Source organism: Argiope bruennichi, chromosome 10, assembly GCF_947563725.1.
Source record: "Argiope bruennichi chromosome 10, qqArgBrue1.1, whole genome shotgun sequence".
Lineage (NCBI taxonomy): Eukaryota > Metazoa > Arthropoda > Arachnida > Araneae > Araneidae > Argiope > Argiope bruennichi.
The window spans coordinates 10734191-10755741 of NC_079160.1; the positions used below are offsets into that span (position 1 = coordinate 10734191).

The window sequence follows — 21551 nt, forward strand, 5'->3', positions numbered from 1 at the left end:
TGCGCACTTTTTATGAGAAAAAGAAAAGGAAGTAAAAAGCACCACGTAAGACAACGTACTATTAAGAGACGCGGATATGTAAAATTTTTATGCAAATGAGATGTTATGTAACTTAACACTAGGGAGAGTCAAAAGTACAATAAACAAAAGAAATCTAAAGCTACGAAAGTAAGACAAATGTCTAAATAAAACTGAAATTTAAATAAATTTGTTAAGGGGAGAATAAGTATCAAATTATGTATAAGAATTCTAATGAAATTAAATTCATCTCGGCTAAGTAGCTGGTCGCCAAAGGCGGCAAATGAATCACACTCTATTATTTCCTATTTCAGTGCTATGCTTACACGCATGCTAATGAACTGGGAGTATAATTATTAGATAATAAGTTCTCGTCTAAAGTAAATCGCTGACTACCAACCTGATGATATATAGCTTATAAATTTATATTTGTGTTATTTTATATTTTGCACACTCAGAAGAGAATATAAAGAAATAAGAATGATTATAATGTTTATTAATTTCCTTTTTCGGGTCCTAGCGATAAACAAAACGAAAACAACTCATTATAAAAGCAATTACAACTATGAAAGCTATTAAGCGTCTCATATTTAAATAAATTATCATTAGGCTGCCCTTAAATATCAGAACATTTGCACTGGAAATGCTTAAAAAAATTAGGAAAACACTTTACTCTTATTACAATTATTTTTATAACATTTTTCAGTTTCATAGAAAAAGGAAAATTAATTCCGAAAAAAAACAACCTTAAATTCGTTTATTTTTTAACTCACGAAAACTTTCAAAAATGAAGACGTAAACATTTTCTAAAATGTTATTCACTATCAAAACGTATTTTGCATTAAATATACAAAAATATTAACTTTCATAATTTGCGATGTAAAATTTATTAAAATATGCTACAAATCCACTTAGTAGACAAAATATTTCTATTTGTGAATTTTCTGAAAGAAATCTTGAATATATAAACAAATTAAAAGTATTTTGCAAAATATTGCTGATATGCAAAAATGCATTTTCTTAAATTGCTTTGAAAGTGAAACTATTTTATGAAGAGAGAAAGAATTTAAATGTATTCAAATTAAGTTATCTTTTCTTTAACAGTTTCCTGAATTTTATATTTGAAGAGACCAAAAGATTAACTAAGGCATGCATTATTTCCTGTTGCAAAGTTAGATGAAATCAGCAATGTTATGAAAATCGTATGACTCGTTAAATCAACTATTCAGTATAAACCTATAAATCTTTATCCATTTAGTGAACAGTGATGTTATGAAAGAAATCTCAATTTACAAGTTTCATTTTGTTACTGAAACCACTTCACAAAGAGTGATATCATTGAAACCGAAAGAAAATGAACTCAAAAATACCAAACAATATACTGAGTATATAAAATTTAAATATGAAAATGCAGATGTTTATTTTCACAGAAAAAGAAGATTTAAGACTAGTATATATCAGTAATAGACTAGTTTATATAGTTTTAAAAAATAGATATAATATTTGTATATATTGCCCATAAATCTTTTGCATTGTAAAACAGAATGTTTAAAAAATTATTTCATTCTGAATTGTTTCTATATGCAAGCTTTCTTTCTAAAATTCCGAATTCGCAATTCTTGTTAAAAATGATTTTCAACACAGATTATACATAGTACACATATGCAAAATTATTTAGTAATACATGATATAAAATTTTTAAAAAATCATCTGATTTTCAGTGTTAAAATTATGCAATGGCTATTTGTGAATTAATGTTTCCGCTGTGTGAATATTTAAAAAAAATCACATATTTTTAACTACTAATAGCAAATAGCAATAGTAATAGCAAAATATCTATAGCTTTATGAATATTGTTTTATAAAGAGTTTATAATCAGTCTCTAGTCAATATATTCCCAATATTTATTGTTAAATGTGAGTTTAGAAAGATTTATAAAAGGGTATTTTAAAGAATGCATTTTATAATTTATTTCTTTAACTGTGTCGTTTTCTCTATCACCTAATTACACTTCTTCTGGTTTAGAAAACCATAGGTCTGGCGCAGTATGGCCAGGTATGGCTCTTGCGCCACTAAACCTTACAATCCCTCTGGTTTAGAAATTTATTGGAGCCGTGGTGGTACGGTTTCGCTTTCGGAACCGGAAGCCTTTAATTCGGTACTCATTACATTAAAGATCCGTCGTTTTTGTAGATATGTGCATGTTAAAATTGACAACATGGTTCTTCTGCTTGTGTGGTGCAAATGCTTTGATGTGTGTGGGGGGGGGATCAGTTCAGATCAAGTATCTTCCTCGTCATCTGATCACGGAAAAAAATTACGAGGTCCGTTTTAAAATTGATTTGCGTTCCTTCAAAATGTGTCATTAATACAATTAAGTTCAACCAGAAACAATCATTGATTCCCTAATTAAAATTATTTGAGATGTATAGGGATTACTCATCATTTTTATATCAAATAGCATCTAAGAGAGAATGACTTTATTTCAGCTTTTGAATTTAAGAGTATAATAAGTCGATGCCCAATGAAGCTCAGACACGAAAGTTAAAAGGGTTAGAGTCTCTTTGTTTCAACATTAAGTGATAATTTGAAAAAGTTTCTTTGAATGCTTGATCAATTTTATACTTGCAAAAAATATTGAGAATACACGAAATAATGTTGCAGTTTCAGAGAAAATGTTATATATACTTTTTTAACAGTTCAATGCTTGGTAAAATTGAATTTAAAAAACATTCTTTCGCTAATATTCTTAGCAAAACTGCTCTAACTAAATTTGTCTCTAATCATCTTAACAAGGCGGTCATAAAGTGTTGTCAGGGATTCCGACAGTTCTCATTAAATGTCATATGCTTGGGGAATGGAAACAGAATTTCGATTTCCATAAAGAAAAAAAAAATGAAACAAAACTCATCTGCAGGAAAAATGACATTACTAAAGTAATATATATGTCACGTGAATGATTAATTAATATTATAAACTGCAGAATATAATTTGGTGCCAGAAGAATAAATATGGATGATGATAGCTGAATTTCTAAACGGAGTTAACTAAAGACAAAAATAGGCTGCATTTTATTTATTCTATTCCTAATTTTAAACAGCACTTGATTCCCAAATGCGAATGGACTTACCAAAATTGTTCTTAAATTTTAATTATTTATATTGAAAAATCCGTTTGACTATAAACAAAATGAAAGACACATTTTTTCTTAAATGTCAGTTGACTAATGTCAGAATATATTAACTGCAAATAAGTCTTTTAAACGCCATCTGCTAATCTCTATCTTGTTAAAAATCTGATATTTAAAGATGCTTTTCTTATTCTTAATTTTATCGATTTATATTTCTTTAAAGTTTGCTCGGCTCCCAAGTTTTAGTACGATATTTTCGTAAACGATTATTTTAAGTATAACAAATAAGAAAAAAAGACTTTTAGAGCATAAGTCATTCTGATCTTTCTTCACTTATTCGATTATTTCATTCACACGTTAATTAGTAGCCAGAGTAAACGATTTATCATTCCTTTCCTCCCCCCTACCTCCATAGGGGGGAGGAAATGTCCTACCCCCCTTGATAATTAATTAATGCCTTTGTAACATTAAGCAGTTCGCACTCTCTTTTAATTAGGCGGGTTGTACAGATGAAGCGCTGTTTGGAAGCAAAGTTTAATTACTGCGAAAAATATCCCCGACAATCATAAAATGTCTCCCGAATGAAACTTCTTCTCGCATTTTTTTCTTAATGCTGGGAATTTAATTAAAATGAGCACAATAACATCCCCTGCCGGACATCCTTAAAAGAAAAAGAAATTTCTTCTTGGCACGCGAAATAAAATGAAAGTATGCGGAAAGTTATTTAATCAGTAAAACCTTGGTTATTTATAGTGAATTTTGAAATAACAAAACTGTTCACTTGTCTTTGTTAGGGCTGATTTTTTTAAATCTAGTTTAATTTCTTATATTTAAGAAAAAACTGCTGAAGAAGAGTTTTTTTTAAAAAAAAATTGAAACTCGGTATATATGTATAAAGAGTTTGATTCATTTGATAAAGCAAACTTTTTTGTCAGAACATAAACTGTTTTATATAAATTGCTTCAGTTTAGAAGTTTTTCCTGAAATTCAAATTATCCCGAGGAAAAAGCTCATATAAATAAACTCAATAATGATGAATACAATGCATTTCCAAAACGTAAGTGGTAATACGCAAATACGTTCATAAAGTGATTAAAAATGTGTACATAATTTAATTAGACGTGAATGGCAACGCACATGTTGAAGCAACCTTTGTAAAATGGTAGATTTTTTTTTGCAGTTTCCTAATATAAAGAAGCAAATCTACTTATGTTATTAGAATCTACTCTAGAAATTCAAAGTATCAAGATCAACTTGTTAATGAACTCAATAATGATGAATACATTACATTTCCAAGACGTAAGTGGCAATGCTCAAGTACGTTCATAAAGTGATTAAAAATATGTATATAATTTAATTAGATGCGAATGACATTGCACACGTTCAAACAATCTATGTAAATATGGCGGATTTTTATGCCGTTTATTATTGTAGAAAAAATAAATAAAATTATGTAATTATAACTCATTCCATTTCTCGTTAGATCAAGGTTTTGAAGCTTACAGTTTTGTTGTAAAAGCCAAATGCCAAATCAGTGTACCGAATTTCATCAACTTAGCTCTCTTCATTTTGTAGTTGCCATGTTAAAGTACATTGGGACAGCCAGGCAGACAGACTTCCTCTTAACAGGCTTGATTCAGGCACATTCGGTGTCAAGATCATATACAAAATTTCATCCGTTTAGCTCAAAAGGTTTTGGAGTTATCTTTGTCACAGGTAGACATAATGCCACACATGTGTTTCTCGTACTCAGGGAGCCAGTCTAAAATATGGAGATACGTCAAAATCCAGAATTCGAATTTTTTTTTTTTTTTTTTTTGACAGTGGAAATACTTTCTTTATACTTCGCATACGAGAAAATAAAAAGGTATAAATATGTTACAGTAGTAGACGTATTTACCTTTTTTCCGCGTTCGCATTTCACTATGTAGTAACTTTTAAAAACGAAGCAAAAGGTTAAATCATTTGAGAAAAGACGGAAGATTTTACAGAAAAAAAGTTCGTACTTTTTTTATTTACCACTGTTAATAAAGATATACACACGATAAGCTCTCTCATTTTAAGTAACAATGCTGTAATCTTACATTGCTCATTATAGAAGCTTTCAAAATATACATTTAAAAAAACGTGCTTAGAACTTTTGTACGAGAAAGAATGCGGTGAATATTTCTCTTTATTTAACAAGTGGCAGGTAAAATAAATCTCCTCCTTCGTTCTCCTGCATGAATTATTTATTAAGGCTTTCTTATTTGTTCTGGGAGGCATTTGTATTCGTCACAAAATAAGTAATCTAGATTCTCCCTCTTCAAAATCTCATAAGTTCTCTTCAGCTGCGCGAGTTTAGATTAATTTTTCGCGGACTCGCACAGATCTGTTTGGAGGGAAGTGAGTTTTTGTAGTAGAAATACACTTCATAAGTGTTAAATAAATAATGCGAGTGCTCATGCGGACGATGGAACATTTATGTGTATTTTAGTAAAAATACAGATGTAGTCTGTGAAATAAGAATAAATATTTTGGTAGAAATAACTTTAATTCCTTTGTTCAAGTAAGTCCATGAAGCTTGAATATTAAAAATTGCAGCACAGTAATAATGGTTTCCAGGAAGTATAAATATACTATATTCATTCTATTACGTTTTTAATATAAAAATCGGAACTAAGAAAACAGAGATTCAGATGTTTCTTTTGTTTTCAGTTTTCAATTAGAAGTTTAGAATTAAACCTGCCGGCGTCCTGGTATAGGGGTTGCGCGTCTTCCCCGTGATCTGGGCGTCCTGGGTTCGAGTCCCGGTTTGGGCATGGATGCTCTTCCGTTGTTCTATCTGTGAGATGTGTGAATGTGCCCCCCCCCCCCTGTAAAAAGGGGCTGTGCAAGTGAATGTGGTGAGTGAGTAGCAAAGTCGTACTCTTGGCCCTAGTTGGCGCTACTAAAATACAAGAGACGCACACTCGGCTAAAATCGCTGATTTCGTCAATGAGCTTGTCCATGGCAAGTGCCATTACAAACAACACAATTAAACATTCTATTAAACATTTGCAGTGGAAAGATGTGCCACGCACGTCGAGATGCTTTTGTCGCAGAATCATCAAAGACGTGTTAAGCATGACAGCTGGCAATTCTCATAGAAGTAAAAAATGACTTGAAATGAAACCCATTGACTGAGATTGTTTGCCAGAACACGATTTACAGCAGCACAGTCAAAGGGCGAAAATTAATTTATTTAGCAGATTTTTCCAGGGTTCGGGATACTTCGAATTTTTTCAAGGTGTTACGGTCCACCCAGTGGCGTAGGTGTAGTTAACTAAGAAAATGGTCTACAATGGTCTACATTATAACTTAATGATAAATACAGAATATGCACTTACCTACATAACTACAAACATAATAATAACAGCCAGAATATAATAATGTGAAATGATTCATTTAATATTCAGCAATTCAAAAATACATTAAAAAAATAAATCATTTTCACCTAAAATTAGTTCTAGTAGTTATAGTTAATAGAAGACTTAGTCTTCATTCTGTCCGCCAATTTTGAATATCCCGGTATATAATCATTAACTACTCATCTTGCACTGGATTCTGAGTGGTCGTCTGTGAAACGGGAACTATATGCTGTCTTAATTACATTCAGCGTTGAAAATGCAGATTCACATAAATAGATATGAAAAAAAAAAAACGTTTTAAAATGATGTGCAACTTTTTTTAAATTAGGCTATTTGATTTCGTCCATCAGATTCCAAAAGTTAATTCTTGGGTTCTGAACTACGTGCTTTTAAAATTGTCATTTTGTAGGAGAGAAACTTCATTTTTTTAAGAGATAAACAGATATATAATTCATATTTTAATTATTTTTTCCATATCGGTATTGCGAAATGAGTAACACATGAATGTAACAATTATTTTATTTTAGTATGCGAGTCTTAGGTCTTAGTAAAGGCGGTCACCTCAAAAAATCTGGGTGATTCACCAGTAAATCATGATCGACTTAATGCCCACTCCTGATTTAGAAGATATAAATCTTTATCCGATTTTTTTAGGGTATAAAATAATTTGTGTGGCGTCGCTGGCTGCGAATTACGTGGATGGTGTTTGTAAGCGCATCTATGAATTTCTTGCTACTTTAAGTGGTCAATATAAATGTCGCATATTGCACACAATGTAAGGGTGTTACAGATAATTATCCCCCAATATTTTATAATCATGTACACGAAAAGCATTAAAAAATTTTTCGTAACCGTCAAGAAAGATCGATATCGAGATATAAAAGAAACTAAAAGCTTTAAACTTTCTCCGATTCCATAAAAAAAAAAAATTGTATTATATTTGTCTGTCAACCCAATAATTCAAAAAAGAAGTTGACGCTGGGATTTAATATAAAGTTTTTCTCCAAATCTAAAAATTTCACTAATGGTTGCCCATTGATTCAATAGCATATCCAGCAAATCAGATTTCATATATGGCTTTATTGTCAGAAATGTATATATGTGTTGTTGTTGTTTCTTATGGCACTTGCATGGACAAGCCCGCTGTTACGAAGACAGCGATTTAAGCCAGTGGGGGAGCGCCTCTTATTTTTTTAGTAGCGCCAACTAGGGCCAAGAGTACGACTTAGATACTCACGCATCACATTCGCTTGCACAGCTCTTTTTGTCAGGGGGACCCATTCACACATAGAACAGATGAAGAATAACCATGCCCAAACCGGGACTTGAACCCAGGACACCTAGATCACAGGGAAGACGCTCTACCCCTATGCCAGGACGCCGGTATGTATATATGTATTAAGTATAGGACAAATGATTTACTGCTTGTCGTCCTGCCTGTTTGGGCGTATATCAGGATGATAACCAAAAAAACCCAAATAGTAACGTTCCCATAAAGGACAAATAGTAACTGCGTTCACAGTTATTTATACTCCAAAAAAAGTGAATATATTTTGCAGTCCTGTATTAGCAATTTATTTAAACTAGTATTAACAAACCACGACTTTAGCACACAGCTAACAATCCTGAAAGGCGAGATATTTCATCCATGGCTTTGAATTTGTGAAAGGCAAAAGAAATATCATTTTCTATCTATCATATAATTTTCGAGTGACCTGCAATGGGTTTGTTAATACTAGTTTATGATTCGACCATTGCAATTGATTTTTATGACGTATTTCAAAGAAAAATATTAATAATCCAAAGAAAAATATTTATAATCATCAAAAAATTCGAGCTCGAAATATTTATGAGTATCCATACTTCAAATCTTCCTCAGTTTGAAGGAGAATTGTTTTTGAGGGGGTGGGGGGATTATTTCTGCCTTTCTCTATTCCAGTTATAGACTCTATATATCTGTCTATAACTCAATAGCGATGACACTAAAAACTAGTTTGAGCTGGCCGGATGGAAATCGGTGATTAGTCTTTAATCTCATTGATATATTTATAAGAAATTTTGAAGGAATCTCATTCAAAGGAAGATGGTCTATATATCCAATTTCAAATCAATGTAATAACTACAAAATGTAAAGAGCTAGGAATATAAGATTTGGCACACAGTTTTAACATATAGTAAAAGAACTGTATCAAATTTTAGTGACAAAATATCGAAGAGTTGATTATCTGCCGGTTTCTGCATTTGCATGCATGTAAGCTTTATAACTAAAAAAATGACTTAGATAAATGAATTTCGATGTCTGGTTCTGTTATTAAAATTCTAGTTCTATGTCGAATTTCGGTTTCAATAAACCGATAAAAAAGGGCCCCAAAAATGTGCATTCTATTTATTTTTCACTATACTACGAAGTGTAAAATTTCATGTATGTGGATCTGAAGAAAAAAAATCTCGTATCGATGACGAGTCATTGATACGATGCACTCGTATCGATGACGGCTTATCCCAAGATTCACAAATTTTATATGGGTGAAAAGGGGATAAAATGTTATTAAAGGGTAAGTGAGAAAGTTTTAGGAAAATGTTTCCACCTTGTTCCCTTCAGCTACTCTTTATTTTATAAAAATCTCGAATTTTTCAAACAGCAAAAACTCATTTATGTAACTATCACTCTCTCTAAGGTTAGATGCAGCATACATTCACCGATCAATCTTCTCATTATAAAAGACTTAAATGCTCCTAAACTATTTAATCCCTTCTGCAACAAATTAAACTCTCCTTTTTGGCGTTCGAAGAACAAAAACGGGAAGATTATGCGATTTCAAACTTCGGATGGAAACGAATTTTCACTTTTCTTTTGACACATCCAACATCCTTGCTTTTCGAAGGAGAGGATTTGTTTACCTCTTCAGAAACAATTCCAACAAATGCTCACAAGACGAGGATTAAAGAGATTCGATTCGTGCCCAAGGTAATCCTATTATAATGAAACCGAAACAGAAAATTCGAAGTGGATGACAGATCGGGGAGGGACTTTTCTCTGCAACGTATTTCTTAAAATGCAATTTTCTGAATGTAGCAAAAAACATATTAGTATGATTTGCTTTCTTTACTTTAGCTCTTTGCATTCAGAGAAGCAATTGGATTTATAATCATTCACTGAGTATAAGGGTTTGTAGCGGTTATATAACTCCACTACCTTCTCATTTGATACAACAGATGGCGTTACCTTATTAACTTCAAGGCATATTTCCCATGATCCTTCTTGGGTGTCATTATTAGATGGTATTCTAAGTGAGTGTCGTGTATTTTCACGCTTGCGTTTATTTTGTCTTGTCAAAGATGGAACTTAGAAAATAATGAAATAACTGTTCCTTAAACTCGTCTATCATTTTCATTTACTTCATAATGAAGTTATAAAGAGTCTAGTCCCTCTTCAGGTTCATTTTATTGCTTCGACACCTAAAACATGCAGCTATATAATTTTTTCCCGAAAAACTAATCTGCGATTTCTTAAAACTTTGAAAGAGAATTAAAGAAATTGAAAAAAAAACCTTGCAATATGATACATTGTCTAGAAGGATATTTGGAGAGAAGTCTTTCGAATATGCAAAATTAAAAAATTCCATGCTAAAATGACAGTTTATGTTTTCAAAAGAACGGTCATTATAACGTTCTATTACGAATAGTACAGATATAGTCTACTTCTATAAATAAACGCATACAATTATGATTCAGATTTCACAACATTCACAGTGAAGGTACTTTCTATATTTTCTAACTATCTATTGAGTGTTTAACTTCCCTGCCAATTAAATCACAAAGCTATATTAATTTCAAAGAAGTAAGATCAGATAAACAGGTTAGATAAAAAAAGGACCGCAGATTATTTTTTGTTAAATCTAAAAGAGGGAAAAACAAATAATTCACCAGCCTCTATTTAAAAGTTCTATCTAGCGCTCATTTAAAAATTAAAAAAAACTATGCTTAATACTCAAAGTAGGTTTTAATATATATAAAATAACATATATTATTTATAATATATATTATTATTTATAATATTTTAATACTATATATTATTGCTGATATAAAAGTAAAAATTATCCAGCAACGTAATATATATCGGGCAATTTTTAGTTTTCTGTTAGCAAACAGACTAGAAGACTTTCAGTATATTATAATGCATTCACAGTTCAAATATTCACCTTATACTTCTTTATAAAATTTAACATATGGAAGATGTCATTTAAAAATTTATTAAAGTACGATACTCTAAATTAGGACTTGAAATAATTTAAAATGTTTTTAGCTTTTGGAGATTCTTGTTGCTACTTATACATCGGTTTATGTATATAAGTAGCAATCCACACACGAAGTGGTATGGTCGACTTACACACACACAGTCGGTTTATGTATAAGTAAGGTAGCTACTTATACTCCGCACACAAAATGGTAAATTTTCTTACCTCGTCCAAGCTGTTGCCATAAGCGAGATCCCGAAAAAGTGAGACGGATGCTCTGAGAATGAAAGAAGCGAACAGCTGAAGATGAAGGTTGTTCCTGGGACAACGTAATCTCCTGAGGAAGTAGAAAAAAAATATCAATATTAGATAAGGTCTGAATTAATTATAAACCGTTTTGCTTTGTGGAGATATTAAAGAGTATTTAGCTTTTAATTAGCTTTAAGCATTTTTTAATCAAATAATAAAATGAAAGTTGTAAAGCTGACTAGAAATATTTAATTTTTTAAAAAAATGGAGATTTTATTCATATTTTTGTTTTCAATTATTTTAGACATTTTTAACTATATTAGTTGATACACTCGGCATTGCTTAGGATCAAAATCATTTCTTATATAATATTTTTGATACGGAAATTACTTTTGTAAAATATATCATAATATACAATACTCTTTGCAAGAGATGTATAGTGAAATAAAAGAAAAAATAACCGTAGAGTAAGTCGTTCAAAGTCTCAACGTCACCCAGCAAAGCGTACCCATGAATTCCCTTATTTCAAAGTCATCTAGTTTGAAATTTAGAAAAAAATGAATAATATTTGGAAGAAAATGAAATTCGCATAATTGGAAGAGTGAAAGGTTTAATTTTAAGATGATGTACATTTTTTTCAGAATTATTTCTTTCAAAGTTTTTGAGGAGAAAAAAAGGCAAAATATTGACTAATTTCTCGTAATCTAAAGGCGCTGTTGTCGCCAAACATCGGTTTCATTTGCTAGCAAAAACTTTATTTTTCTTGCCTACGTTTGATTGATTGGCGCATGCATGGTTTTAGGTATTGTTAAATTATTACTTTGAAGCAAATGAAAATCTGTTAGAAAGTATACATATAATAAAAGACACAGTGGGAGAATAGTTCAAAGTTAATATTAACTTTAATGCTTTTAATTTTTTTTTAAATTAGTAATAATAATTGAAAGAAACATTGCGCTGAAATGTTGCGTGTTCAAATTACTAGATCATCACTTGGATACTTTAAAAGGTTCCTCCGCTTAAATGTTGAGAACTTCAAAAAACGCTACGTTTTAAGAAGAACAAGATTATATTTTTTTAGACACAAAAAATAGACCCCGGTGACCTGGTGGTAAGATTTGGGCTTCGGAACCGTGGGGGGGGGGGATTTCAAGTTCGAGATCCTATTACACCATCGTGTAAGCGGGTCTGGTGCAGGTTAAATCCGTTGGAGTCAACGTCATCTCTTTGATGTGGTGTGGAAGTTTGGAGAAGGGGATGTCAGCTCAGGTGTCATCCTCGTCATCTGACCATGGTTCGAAATTCTGAGGTGCGTCCAAAATTATCCCTAGTATTGCTTCAAAACGGGACTTTAATGTAACTAAAACTAAACTACACAAAAATATGAACAAAACAAGAAAAATGAACAAAAGATCAAATAGTAGTTTTCTCGAGCGGGAAAAATCTTATGTTTCTGTTGGTCAGATGGCATAATGGATCGCTAGAGTTTAGTTTGTATAGTAGCCGTTACAGTATCATCATTAAACCCGTGATATTTTAAGAATGGTGAAAAATATCTCTCCTGGAATCATTTCACCTGATTATTGTAGGAAAAGAAGTGAAATTTTGTTTCAATTCTAATCAATTGAATATTTAACTAATTTTTGTACTTCGAGAAGTTGACAGTATTTTCATTCTCTTGTCTTAAACAGTGTGAGCAAAATTTGGTTGAATTTGACTCATTCATTTTGGCGAAAGTGCGAGACAGACAAATATACATAAGCACAGTCACAATATATTTATTTATATTAATTAAGGAGGGATATCTTATTTTTATTCCACTGAACAGCATTGATAGCCTCACTTCCATGCAGTGGGTTCAATTAAGTCACGCTTTAATCATATATTTAACTGATTATGTAATTCAACAGCTAATCATGTGATCTAATGTTATGCTGTCAATTCAGTTTTGTCTGAAAACGCTCACTAGTTTTTAAAATTAAAGTGTAGTGCTTGATGTATGAGCATTAATAGATTAAATGAACGAAAGGTTTATCGATATAAAATGATTATAAATGAGTTTCTCAACTTTGCAGGACCATTAAAAGAAAACAAATAAAGTGCGTTCGACCCTGTTGTTCATCGGAGATCATAAATGGCAGTTAAATTCAACACAATTATAAGTATTCATTATAAGACCCTCTTAAAATACAAAAGACATTGTAATGTCCTGATCTGGACTGATCAAATAACGAAGCAGAATTTCCAGACAATTCTTTATTTTACAGCCCTATATATACAAAGAACAACTTGTTCTAATCTTGGTTAAATAAATAGCTATTTACACCTGTAGTAGAAACTACAACAGTCAAAATCGAAGGGTTTTCTTGGAACTCAGTTTTTTAACACGACAACTCCAGGTGTAGTTTCTCAGACACAGAACTCGTGGGCGTAGTCCAACCGTTCTCTGCAATTCAATTCTTCTCTCCCTCTAAAAAAAAAAAAAAAAACTCCGCACTTTATTTCGGCGACAATCTCCGCCTCTTAATTTACATTAGTCATTTGAGCTCTCTTTCGGCCAATCGGGGTTCAGCAATAGGCTCTCTCAGCGGCGCCAGTGGGTAGTGGGAAAGTCCTTTCACAAAGAGAAACATCTAGCATCCAGATGTTTGGACACCCCTTTCTCTTTGAAGTTACTATCAATACCTATTGGACGAGGAATTCTACATGTGGTCTTCCATTGTAGTCGCTAATGAACAGATGCGGGACCACCCAGGTGAAAAGATCCACCATCTGGCTATCTCGAGGAGTTTAGTAAATAACAGCGACGATACAATGAATCAGTAAAACACAGTGCCTTATCAGTACTGGGAAACGGGGAATATTACAATATTAAGTCGATGCAAAAACTCATCCGATAATTTTTCAGCACTTGCAGGTATGCATGCCTTAAGTTCGTCAACATCAATTGGTAGCTCTGAAACAAACACCTACTGTTTGGTGTAGCTAATGCAAAAAAATCAAATATTGCCATATATATATATACTTGTATCCTTTCAAAGCTTCATATCAAGAATGCACAAAAAATTATGGGATGAGTTATCGCACCGCTTCGATTTCGTTCATATTTCTGGAGAGACTCATGTGTTGACGTGACGTAAATAACTGTGTGTAATTGTGTTGAATATCATGTGCATATTGTTCGTTTCAGTACTGAGATAATCACTTTTCGACGATTCTATCTCATTAAGGGGTGAGACGCAGAAAGATGTGTGCATTTCCAAAATTTACTTTATTGTTAAATATAAGCATCTCCTCCTTTCATCTTTCCTCTCACCCCTATTTTGTCGAATTGATCCCATCCTAACGCATGCGCAAGAGCGCTGAGAGTTTTAGAATCCGTTAGCAAACAATAACTGTGTTGAATTTCAGCTTTCAATTGTTATTTTTGATTCCCAATGAACAATAAATCTGTGCTTTATTTGGTTTTCTTTTAATAGACCTGCAAAGTTGGATATGCATTTAAAATCCTCCTGCATATATTTCATTTAAACAACATATAGATGCAATTACTTTAGTTACATTTTAAAATATTTTTAGTGAAAATATTTCTACCTAAGCGAGTGAAATGCAGATATTTGTCATAAAACTGAAGTTTGATATATGCAATAAAGTGTATCGTGTTTAGAAATGCCAAAAAAAAATCCTCATGTTCTATGTAGCATTAACATGTGAAACTGATTAAATTCTTTTCCTTTGCAATAAGCCATAACATCAGCTATAAGTTTAGTAATTCCATTTATTACTTCTTAAAGACAAAATGTTGTATTGTAATTTTAATTCTTTATTCTGAAATCTTTTTCTATTATTTTTGGGAAAGATGTTGAAAACTGGGCATGATTAAAAGCGAGATGTTAAACATATAAAACTAAATTTGGAACAGTTTTACAGTTTAGTTTCAAAACTAAGTTTGGAAACAAAACAACTAGCTTTGGAACATATTTTATGCAACTCTTACTTAAAGTAGAAAATTAAAAAAGATTGTTTCTTCTAAATAATTTTCAAAGAAGAAAATAAGAGCATAAAAACTTAAGAAAGAAGGAGAAACTAAGTTTTAATTTCAAATAAAAGCAAGCATCTGATAACATCGAATATTCAATCTCTTATAGCTCTATTCATTTATTACAATGAAAGTAGCTTTTTTAAAATGCTGAGAACAATGTTACTTCACTGCAACCGCTATGGAAATTCTAACTTTTCTCATTTTCTTTATTCGAAACTTTTAAGTTTCTCTTGTATTAACTTTTATTTTTCTTTCACAAAAAAATTCACTTCTTATTCTTTTCATTTAATCAAAAAGGATGCGCCAAAAAATTATAATGGAACCTCATAAAAATGCATTTTTTTACATCCTTTTTTTTATTTTATTATGCTTTAAAAGATACACATATTAGATATCCATCTGCTGTATATAATTGAAAAATGCTAAATTGTAAATTTGCAAGACAGCAATTGTAAATTTTACATACTTGGTGTTCCACTTCCATCTTTCATCCTCTTTTATCAATGTACACAATCCTACATTTTTCTAGGAAGAATCTTTTTTTTTAATATCTTGTATATAATCGTGCGTTTTAAACCTATTTTATTCTAGGAAGATTTCCTTTTTTTATTATTATGTCGTGTGATTGTTTCTAGATACATTTTGTAGCGATTCTGATGCAAAACGACAATTATTAAATCCATTACCAACAAATGATAAAATTACAATAGACGAAATGATAACTAAGGTACTTACTACAAGTTCATCGCTATACTCATGTTAGTGCCGAGACCTACCACTACTTGCTCCAACTGTTTAGAGTATGTTCAAATACACCTTTAGATCGACTGTGTTGATTTATATGGTTGTAAATGGTTTTACTATGTTTTGACACTAGTTATGTAAACCATCTCCAGTTTTAATTTAAGTTATAGTTTATCCAATTTTATCTGAAGTTGGAGTATGCATGGAGCATCATTTGACACTTTTACCCACTTTATTTCCTCCATTATCAAATTAAATAATCTTCTGTTTTGAGAAAATCTTGTTTTGAATGAACTAAGAATTCACAGAACACTCAACGTGTTTGTGAAATTTGGGTTTAGATGGAAATTTCAGTTTCCAGTTGGGCAACAACCCCAAACAGAATGCACGTAACATCAAAATTTGCTGTCTTTTTCATTGGTAACAGAAGTTACACACACCACCACATTACCCCGATATCAATACCATTGAATATCTGTGAGCCACACTCAAAGCAGTGGTCCAAAAACACAAAATTAGAAACAAAACCATTTAAAAAAAGTGGTGCTAGAAAAATGGGGTAAAATATCTTCAGATACCGCCAAAAATGGGTCGAATCGGTACCACATTAAAGGCCATTATAAAAGTCAAAAGACGTCCAACTAAATACTGACACGTTCTTTCTATGCGAGATATTACAAGAATTTCATTGGTGTATTCTCAATTTTTTGAGGCAAAATTCTGCATATGTTTATTTAAAATGCTTCCGAAACCTTTCAGTTTATTTTTTTGTTTCAGTTTTTCGTTGATTTTTCTTTATTTTTACTTTAAATTAAACCATTTGCTACGTGCAAAAATAAAAATTTGTTTGCACTTCCCAGCAATGTGTTATTTATATTGAAAGTCGGATTTATCAAGTAAAAGTAAAGTGTACTCTCAATTTTTTTGAGCCACTGTATAATATTTGTAACTGCCGCTTGTCTAAAAAACATTAAGTATTTATTATAGAGTTAATTATTAAAATCATAATTCTTTATCAAGTTTTATTCAAAATATATCAAACGGCTTGACAGCTTATTAGTCCATCTTTCGTCGGTAAATAAATGCGATAAATAAAATCAGTGGGAATGGTCTTCCCAAAGCTTTCTCGCATATTTTCTAATAGAGGTTTTATTCCCGAGGATGCACTGCATGCCACTGGCGTACAAAAGTGACGAAATATTAGCCTTTTGCGTGAATTTAACGTTTTTTACAAAATCTATCATGCCATCTGTGGCGAATGTTTTACGAATTCATCTCTGGAATATAGTTTATAATATCCAGAAATCGAATTTGTGTTTTAAACGTGTTTTTCCCAATCAATTAAATTCCACCGAAGGACCGTCGTGTAAGGGGGTATGTTGCATGTTAAATCCGTCATGATCAAACGTCCTCCCGCTGGTGTGGTGTGGAGAGGTGGTGCCAGCTCAGGTGTCGTCCTCGTCATCTGACCACGGTTCAAAATGACGAGGTCCGTCCCAAAATAGCTCTAGTGTTGCTTCAAACGTGGCGTTAATATAATCAAACAAATTCCCAATTAAAATCAAAATTTAAAGTAGAATTAAAATTGCAGTCACAAAATCATGTACGAAATTTTATATATTTAATTTATAGCTTTTTTTGAGTTAACGCTTTTACATACTTCTGAAAATATAGAATGACAGACGGTCTACCCTTCGTTAAATTTTGCTCAAAACTGGTAAGTGTGTACATTACAAATGTCAGATACCGAATTTAATCCATCTAGTTCTATTCGATTTGTAGTTATATTAAATTCTATACAAACAGCCGGATTTACAGACTTCCTTAGAACAGAATTTATTCAAAATTTCATAGAAATCTACACATTTGATTCAAAGATTGTATACCACATTTCTTCCGTCCATCTCAAAGCGTTTTTGAGTTACCTTTTTACATACAGACGAAAGTATGTAATGCCAAAAATATGTTTTTTGAATTCAGAGAGATCTAAATCTTGATTTCCAGTCTTTTTTTTATCTGTCAATTGTAATACTTTCTCTATACTTGTATGCGAAAAAGAAAAACTTCGCCGTTTTAGATAAATGAAATTACGTATGTGATCTTTTAATTTACTTTTTATACCAAATAGCTGAAGTTTAGGGTGGGGGGAAGTACTCCAAATTCATATTCAGTTTTCTTAACTGCACTATGACATACAAAACGGGGTCTGTTGTGTTATTACGCAAAAAAAAAAAAAAAAAAAATTGAGAGGAGAAAATTGCAGCTACTAAATCTAAATTTAAACCTTTTGGAGGATTTGATTTCAGCTCATGCACTTAAATATACAATACGTGGTATTTATATGACTGAAAGGTACTCAAGCAAAGGGTGAAAATGGACTTAAAATGGATTATGATTATAATGCAGAATAAAATATATTTTCTTCTATAGGCTATAGGAGTTTGCCTATAGCTTTTATATCATTTAATGACATTCTACTGCTATAATTACAATATAGTAGCAGTATATTGTTGTTAAATAAGCTATAGTTACTACTAAGTTACATTTATACTAATATTGTATATATATATATATATATAAAGAGGGAGGAGAGAGAGAATTGGAATTTAATTTCAATTTTTTTTTTTATCACGGAAGAACATAATTTGTATATGGGGAAAAGCAATGATAAAAATGCACGTCTGTTTACATCGTGATACAAGAGCAAAATGAAAGTTTTTTTTCCTTGAAAATTTTTATTAAGAGATTCCTTTACAGATTTCTTTGACATGTGTAGAAAGGGAATCTTAGGTGCCTTTGAAAAAAAAATTCTATATGCCATGGATTTTTATCCTCTATCTCGGAGCATGAGAAATGAAATGCAGCAGCTATTTTTCAGAATCCGTGTAAAAAATAATTAAATAAGAAAAAGTAAGATTTGCATCGGAAAATAAGTGATTATATTTGAATAAAATGATATCGGCTAATTTAAGATAAAAATAAGAAATAAATTAAAGTTTAAATTAGCTTAACGGAAATCATTACATACACACACCTCTACTACAATTCATATATAGTATACAATATCTGGAAAACAATGTTTCACTGGGCAGTTTTTTTTTAAAGAAATAGATATGAATCACACACTGATTACATATGAATATTTTTCAATCTTACCTACTTATGAACTGGTCATTTAAATTTCAAAAAATCGTGAATGCACTTACTTTAACATATTATTCGAAACAATCTGCAATATTACAGTATTGATTTTACGTTTGATCGATCGTTGCTTAGATTTTTTAACTTACATTCACTTTTACCAGAGTGAAATCGGATTCGAGAGGACGCTATATGATATTTTCAGCATGAGAACAGATAGACAAAGACTACAATATTTAGTAATAAAAAATGTTTTGTTTGTATGTGTGTAAGATCGCGTTTTTTGAGGAAAGTCACCAGTATAAGCTTAAAAGGCAAAACCTTATCTAAATATAAAATTTGATCCAAATCATTAGAGCCGTATTCTAGATACAAGAAATAAATTTATATAAATACAAGAATTGCTCGCTTAAAGTTATATGATACTACAATTTGCATCGTTTGAGAAGACCTGTTCGCAAACATTGCTTCTAAATGTTCTCTACAACAGTTTCTGCTAATTGGAGGTTTAACATTATGTGCAGAAGATTTACAGGGAATATTTAAGTGGGAAGCCTCATAACTTTAAACCGTAGTTATATGACAAGGACGGTACCATCTACATGACACCAGCAGCAGAACCCCGTTCCCCTACAAAGCGCATCAAATTCTCGGTAGAACAGATCTTGCAATTGAGAGAACGCATCAACAGCCGTTCTCATCTTCAGTTGTCGCTTCCTCCAGATATTAGATGCTCATCCACTCACCTGACACTCCCGAGCAGCAGGCAGGCGATCAGCAGCAGAGTCAGAGAAACCGAGTAACCGGTTTGCGAAATGGCCTTTATAACTGGGATGTGTACCTGTGGAATGAATGCATAAAGTTTCATCTTTTGAATCATCATGAAAGCAAACTGTTGTAAAATAAATAAATTAATAATGGGAAACTGAAAACGTTTTGAGGTAAAATTTAGATTTACGCTTTGCAAAATGCATTTGTTAAACACATAGTTGAGATACAGTTTATTTACACTAATGTATTCCAAAGTTATCCATAAAAATTGTCAAAATAAATTCTAGACTGATATTTTAGATGTAGCTATTCCTAGGTCACTCTTAACCCTTATGTTCATTTTGTATAGTATACCATGCATACAATTTTATAAAAATATACTACCACTATAAAATAAAAATATATATAAAATATAAAAAATATAAAATATAAAAATATATATATATAACATATAAAAAATATAAAATATAAATATATATATATATAAAATATAAAATAAGCTACCTATATACATTTTTTTTTTTTTTTTTTTTTTTTTTTTTTGCTTTTCTTCAAAAAAGCAATCTTGCCACGATAAGGGTTAATAAGCAAATTCTCTCCGCAGTTTCTTTCTTTTAAAATATTTGTTCCTATTAGTTGTATTCTATTAGTTAAAATGAGCTCTTTGTGGAAAAATAGATCAACAATTATATTTCGAATCAAAATTTAGTACTAAATACAGAATCGAATAAAGAAGCGTTAACTTTAATACCAAAAAAAGCCCATTAATAATTCAGTACAAAAAATAAATACAATTAACTTGTTACACGGTATAATTTTGAAATAAAATTACATTCTAAATAAATGTCCGAATAAGTTCTTAAATTCCATTTATTAAAATACATTTTTGCATCATTTCATCAACTTCATTTTTACAGATTTATTAATCTTGCTTCACTTTCTTAATTCGAATTCTATGATAAGTGTTATTATCATAAATTCTATCTGTTATCTGGTTAGATTTCTTCCACTAAGCTATGAAAGAGCAGTTGTCAGAAAAAGAATCATATTATTTAAATTGTTATTTGATTACAATTCTTTACATTTAATTTTAAAAGTAGGAAAAGAATCCTGATTTTGTAACTCACCACGAAGACATTTCCCTCGTCCTGGGAGGGTTGAATGTTGCCACAGAGACTATAGTTTGTCCATGTTTGCTTCAGATCCGGGTGAACCCACCACGTCCCATTTTCGGAGCAGTATTTGCTTGCGGTTGCTAGAAAGGTTCATAAAAAGAAGAGAACATTGAATTATTTAAGGGTTTTTAGCTTTTTTATAAATGACACGCACAAAATTTTGAATGAAAGCAAGATATTAAGGTATATGTGACTTTGTTCAGATTGAATTTTTTGGAAAATGTTATAAAATATTTATATTTTGAATTTTTTTAAATAAATTGAAAAACGTGTTTTGAATATTTGAAATATGTTTTTTTTTATTATTAAAAGAAATTTTAAGCAATACCTTCTAGTTTACAACCTTATTGAGTTATTAGTACAATTTTTTATAAATATCTTAAGAAATATAATACCGAATTCCTGGTTTAAGAAATCAGTTGATCTTGAAAGGTAAGATGCAAGAAACCAGTGACATTGATTAAATTTAGAAAAAATACGAATGTTTTTGTTAAACGCTTTGAGCAGTTTTCATTTATTGTATATTGTTATTTTAAATAATACTCTATTTGTTGTAATTGGAATCATAACAAAGTTTACTTTGCAACATACTAGAGATATAAAATCTAATATATCAAAATGAATTTGTGTTTGTTCGTATTTTATACGCTGCCG

At 31.1% G+C, this 21551-nt stretch overlaps 1 protein-coding gene across 3 annotated transcripts in view; it reads right to left on the reverse strand.

The window, feature by feature from the left end:
* Positions 1–21551, reverse strand: part of LOC129989178 (parathyroid hormone/parathyroid hormone-related peptide receptor-like) — a 334785-nt gene that overhangs the window by 59050 nt on the left and 254184 nt on the right. For all 3 annotated transcript variants that reach the window (XM_056097548.1, XM_056097547.1, XM_056097549.1), the window contains exons 4-6: positions 20850–20977; positions 19698–19792; positions 11001–11112 (exon numbers count right to left, since the gene is read on the reverse strand). In XM_056097548.1, coding sequence (XP_055953523.1) covers positions 11001–11112; positions 19698–19792; positions 20850–20977 — 335 coding nt within the window. The remainder of the gene's footprint in view (positions 1–11000; positions 11113–19697; positions 19793–20849; positions 20978–21551) is intronic.